We start from the raw sequence: 6,226 nt of genomic DNA, 5'->3' as shown, positions 1-6,226 counted from the left end.
ATTCTTCGTGGACCAAGTCAAGTTTAGTTCCTTGGTTGTCTTGGAGACTGAAATATCATAAAACAAATTTCGTTACAAACTGGGTCAATTTAAGATTTTCATAGAGGTTAAGAGGATTCTTCGTGGACCAAGTCAAGTTTAGCTCCTTGGTTGTCTTGGAGACTGAAATATTATAAAACAAATTTCGTTACAAACTGGGGTAGCTTGAGATTTTCATAGAGGTTAAGAGGATTCTTCGTGGACCAAGTCAAGTTTAGTTCCTTGGTTGTCTTGGAGACTGAAATATCACAAAACAAACTTCATTATAATTAAAGAAGTATTTGCCGGTAATCAGCTATATAAATCAAGATTTTTAAGGGAATAAAATCGATCACCGAATGATTTAATTCTGCGCTATCTCATCAAAGAAAAAACTTTTATATGCTTGCAACTTTAAAAAAAACTTACTGAAATAATTACGCACTAATTTTAGAAAACAAACAGTAATTAATACAAACAACAATTTATACAAAACAACATGGATATGAAAATGAGATTTCTCTATTGATCATACACTTATTAAGCTCTGAAACTTTTACGCAAAACGGATATTTTAAATGACATGTTTAGAATAACGAAAATTGTCAATAATTCAGCTTCAATAAAATCAGTTATTAAAACAGTTATTAAAACATAATAATTGACTTCAAGATACAACAGAAACATATTTGTATTGTTTACATATTTTGTACTATTTTTTTATTAATAAATGTGAACTATGGTTTAACTGGAAGGAATGAATTTTCTTTTTTTTTTTTTTGTAACTAAAGTTTGATAATACAATATACAACTGAATACTGAGTACACGCTCTTTGTCAATAATTTGTATCTTAAACAATTCATAGATTGTATTACTTTAACCAAATCAAACATTTAAACAAATGTATGTATCCATATATGTATGTGTAAAAAAAATAAAATAATGAATGACTTTGTTTTCGGTAACTTTTTAATTGTTTCCAATTTCGCGTAGTTATAACATAGATTATATTTTAGTTAAAATAAGCATTATAAGGTAAAATAACAGACTTTAAGATGCCGTAAATTATTTTAAAAAAAACTTACAAGATGCTAGTTCTATAGTACAAACTTGAGAATCCAGTGGATATCGATAGAGATCCATCATACACGAGAACGTCAGCTTCAACCTGTGGAGATCCAACATTGTTACACATCTGGTTTTCATTGATAAGAAAGATCAATAATTTAATATTCAAGAAAGGAAGCCATTTTAAAATTTTAGAATTACTACTAACAAGCGCACTTGTTATCCTTCCAGTAAACAAAACTTTAAACTAATTTGTGAGAGTTAACATCACGGACATTATTAGTCTGCATTCTAAGTATTACAATATTTGTTTCTGCACTGTTTAACTCGCGTAAAAGAAGTGTAAGGAAAAGTTTCCTGTCATATTCAATATTCCAGTTTTATAGGAGCAAAAACATTTCAACTAAAAACGCTCAAAATTGTATCAGTAAAATGGATAAACCGAATACAAGTCTAAGCTGTTCGATCACAGTTAAGAAAAACCTTAACATCAAAATGAAAAAAAGCGTACTATTTAAATATAGTTATATTTCTTTACATCTCTCAAACGTTGTCTTTCAGTGGGTCAACGGTACGATAAGGACTTATAATAAGGTGAAAAGAGCGCTAATTACTTATTTTGTGAAGCTACGTTCATTTAGATGTTAATTTTTCTAGTTACTGTCATCCCTGCGTCTCAGATTTGTCAAGTTCTTTAATCAAGAAAAATATTATCAATTAAAAATAAGGTTAGCACAAGGGTTAAAATAACAAGTCATTTTAATAGAACAAGTGAGAAAAGTTAAAATAACATTAAGTCATTCTAATAAAACGAGAGACGAGAGTTAAAATAACATTGGTTTGAATTTCGCAAAAAGCTACACGAGGGCTATCTGAGCTAGCCGTCCCTAAGTTAGCAGTGTAAGACTAGAGGGAAGGCAGCTAGTCATCACCACCCACCGCCAACTCTTGGGCTACTCTTTTACCAACGAATAGTGGGATTGACCGTCACATTATAACGCCCCCACGGCTGAAATGGCGAGCATGTTTGGTGGGACGGGGATTCGAACCTACGACCCACAGATTGCGAGTCGAGCTCCCTAACCATCTGGCGATGCTGGGCCCGTTAAAATAACATTAAGTCATTCTAATAAAAAAGTAGAAAGAGTTAAGTTAACTTTTACTCTTTCTGATAGATCAAGGGAAAATTGTTAAAATAACATTAAGTTTATCAATACATCGAGAAGACGAACACTGAAATAACAGAAGACCTTTCCAATAAATCAAGAATTAAAAATAGCAGTAATTATTTCTAATAAATCAAGGGCATGCAGGATTGGAATATTGCTTAGAGGAAAGAAACAACAGATATACCAACGATTAAATAATTAAAACAACAAATATACCAATGATTAAAACAACAGATATACCAATAATTAAATAATTAAAACAACAAGACCCGGCATGGCCAGGTGGTTAGGGCGGGTCACGGGTTCGCATCCCCACCAAATATGCTCGTCCTTTCAGCCGTGGGGGCGTTATAATGTGACGGTCAATCCCACTATTCGTTGGTAAAAGAGTAGCCCAAGAGTTGGTGGTGGATGGTGATGACTAGCTGCCTTTCCTCTAGTTTTAAACTGCTAAATTAGGGACGGCTAGCGTAGATAGCCCTCGTGTAGCTTTGCGCGAAATTCAGAAACAAACAATAAAACAACAAATATACCAATGATTAAAACAACAAATATACCAATGATTAAAACAACATAATTATGATTTTGAAAAACACGTTCTTCAATTTTTGCGTACAGATTGAATATACTGTGTTATAATTGTCTCTGTGTGACAACTGAATAACCAAAATAACTATCGTCATAAGTTCTTGTTTCGCTATAAAGAACACACGTCAGGACAAACAAACAAACATAGACAACTAATAAAGTTTGAAAACAGAATTGGTAATGGAGACAACTATATTACAAGTTTAACATAGTAATCTGATTATGGTAAAACCTCGTCGAAACGCTGTACATTTGTTACTTTGTTAAACTTGTAATGAAGTTTTCTTCGTTACCAATTCAAGCTGTCTTCAAGCTTTACTGTCCCAAAATGAATTCTTCGTCATCAAATTTAAAACGATAAAGAACAATGTGCTAGATTCCTTATAATATTGGTGTTGTATTCAATCTAATTGGTGTAGTTTTTACTTTAGACACTGGATTTCGCATCAGGTGTTAATATCTTTAATTCCGACGTTTACCACTGCGTTCTGAAATATATGGTGACTAGCATGGTAATCATAAGATAAGAAACAGTGTATATTGAAATAATTTAGTTGTTAAAGTGTAAAAAAATGAATATAATATATATAAATTATTCTTAATATGATTTGTAATCTATAAAAAAAAATGATTATTTTGTAATCAGTTTACCAAATAGTTAAACTGCATAATTGAAAAATGGATAAAGTTTACTCCTAATGCGCGTGCGCTTAACATTTGCACAATTTATATGATAGAGTTCTCTACAAAGACCGCGTTATATTACTTCTTTCACGTACGGCTATATAACCTCGTATGTTGTATCCAGAATGGCTGCCTGTACATAGCCGTCCTTAATTTGTATCTGATAATTTAGAGAGAAATGCAATGGCACCCACCGCCAACTCTTAGGCTACACTTGTCTGATCAAATAATGAGATTTAAATGCCACTTTTAAAGCACACACACATCCGTGTTCCCAAAGTGCGGAGCACGTTTTCTGCGCCAAAGAGAACCGATCCATGAAACTTTGGATTCATAGTCCGGGCGAGATAACTATTGGGCCACGACCGTCCAGGCGTCTTTTGTAATACAAGGCACCAGCTAAAGCTGACGTTATCTTACCTTAGCATGTATAGAATCTCTCCCGAGGGGTTGATACGAACCAGAACATTAGGAACGGTAACATATTGAAATTCTGCAACTTTTGCGTTAGCAAAAAACACCTCAGGTTTCCATATCCGCTTTACCAGCTTTGGATCGTTGAGATCTAAGGGCTTCGAGAGATTTGGTTTACGCAATCTTTCATCCAGCCACTTTTGTCGGAGATATAGATCAACCTCGAAGTCCTTAAAATAAACAAACGATCACCGTAGCAATCAGAATTCAAGAGAAATATAAACAACTGTAACCATTACTCATTCCAAACCATTTACACTCACAGCGACTTTTAATGTCCATCTGTATAATTCAGTCACAAATAGGATTTTTTTTCGTTTCTTCAGTAATAAATTTATAGTAAGGGTAAGCATACTTAATTTGAAGTTTCTGTAGGAACGTTGTAAGTAATTTAAAGAAAAGTATAGCAATCTTGTAATTTCTACGCTTTCTACAGCTTCTTTATTATCAGTATATTTAGATAAAATCCACTTGAAGTTTACACAAAAATGTTGAGTAACTAGTAAAGAGAAAAGCAAATTTTTTTGAGTGCAGTCTTTGATAAGTTAAAATTGATGTGTAATATTTAATATTTTTTATACTAAATCACTGCTTACAAGGTGATCATTGATTTCTATTCTAAAAAAACAACCTAACTTCAGTTCTGAGTTTAACTTATACACATTATCTCCCGTACAGCGTTTGAAAACGTTTTGTTTTATGACATCTTTTAGTACACGTGGTTTTCGTCTAGCATTTGAAAGAAAAAATTAAGTCGCTTTGCCGAATCCAAGTTGTTTACGTTTTGTGAATGAAATTCAAAGTATAGTCCTATGCATATATCGCATCATCTAAATATAAAACAGAGAAGTAATTTTTCACGTAGCTTTGATCATGTTGAAATTATACTTTCCATATAGAAGCGCCCTCTGGTAGATCAGCGGTAGGTCTCAAGGCTTGTAACGCTAAAAATCGGATTTCGATATTCGGGGTGAGCAGAACACACATAGCCCATTTTGTAGCGTTTTGTTGAACAACAAACATACCGAAGCACCAAGTTCTACACATAAAATGACGTGTTTTAGTGTACTGTTTTGTCTGTCTTAACCTGTCTGTTTAGGTTATTTACATGAACACACACAGAAACACATATGGCCTCTAAAAAAGACGAAAACTCTTCCGAAATTTGTAAATGAATGTGACTCGGGGTTTTTGTGGATTGAAATATGAAGTATTTTTTTTTAATTAGTTAATTAAATTAATTAATGTCCTGATTAATATTGCTCTCGTTATACACGTATCATACAAACAGGAAAATAGATTGGAAATTGAAATTTTGCTAACACTATACAATAAAAATCTTTAGAATTTTTTTTATAGAAACATTCATCAACAAGGTATAATCAATTCAGTCAAAGTTTCAACACAGAAAACAAGATAGAATGTCCTAAAGTTACCTGACTCGTCAGGACTTGTGACTTATCAAAGATTTCTCACAGCTTAATGTCACTTTTTCACGCGTAACCGTTTAGCTTCAGCTTGATGTGAATGTTCCATTCTTTTCTGGGGTATAGTCTTGACTCATGTATAATTTGGAGCACTTGAAGGCCCTCAATGCGAAATGTCACACTTCAAAGTTCCGACTCGAAGGAAACGTTGACTTTGATTTATGTTATTATTATTAGAAGGTTTAACCGCTTACAAACCACTGACGAAGTTTTTTCTGGACACCTGAACTTAGATCATTATTCACATACACAACCAGACTATCACTATTTGTCGATTCCGGTTCGTCGCATTCGTAAAGTATGTGCTCCGAGACTGAATTAGGTATTCGCAGCCGCAATTCGAAGCTGTGGTTAGAAAACAAGAGTTAACAAGTCTACTCTGTAAATCAGACGTCTATTCGCAGAACAGCTCACCTGCTGAGAACTGGTTCAGTTGGACAGCAGCACGTGGAGTAATATTATTTTTACAGATGAGTCACTTCGCCATGCATAAAGATAACAGGCATATACTCACACACATAGAATATGGAACTTAATCCAACCCTATATCAATATGGAACATATGATAGTGGTGGCAGTATAATGTATGCAAAAATAAACATCATTAGACTTATGTCTCGCAGAATGGTGCCACGAATGTCATGCATTATAGGAACCACATTTTGTTGTTATATGCTAGTGTAGTTGGCCCTAACTCTAGCCACATTACTGTAACTGGTCAATACATTTCATTGAAT

The 6,226-nt window shown here is 33.5% G+C and overlaps 1 protein-coding gene across 1 annotated transcript in view; it reads right to left on the bottom strand.

Annotated features, from left to right (window-relative positions):
- Positions 1 to 80: 80 nt before the first annotated feature.
- Positions 81 to 6,226, bottom strand: part of LOC106475105 (glycine receptor subunit alpha-2-like) — a 20,971-nt gene continuing 14,825 nt past the window's right edge. Inside the window, exons 4-6 of the mRNA XM_022379311.1 lie at positions 3,949 to 4,172; positions 1,105 to 1,187; positions 81 to 277 (exon numbers count right to left, since the gene is read on the bottom strand). Coding sequence (XP_022235019.1) covers positions 171 to 277; positions 1,105 to 1,187; positions 3,949 to 4,172 — 414 coding nt within the window. The 3' untranslated portion in view covers positions 81 to 170. The remainder of the gene's footprint in view (positions 278 to 1,104; positions 1,188 to 3,948; positions 4,173 to 6,226) is intronic.

This window comes from Limulus polyphemus, unplaced genomic scaffold (genome assembly GCF_000517525.1).
Source record: "Limulus polyphemus unplaced genomic scaffold, Limulus_polyphemus-2.1.2 Scaffold8092, whole genome shotgun sequence".
In the NCBI taxonomy this organism is placed as follows: Eukaryota; Metazoa; Arthropoda; class Merostomata; order Xiphosura; family Limulidae; genus Limulus; species Limulus polyphemus.
This window is presented reverse-complemented; position numbering and strand designations above follow the sequence as displayed.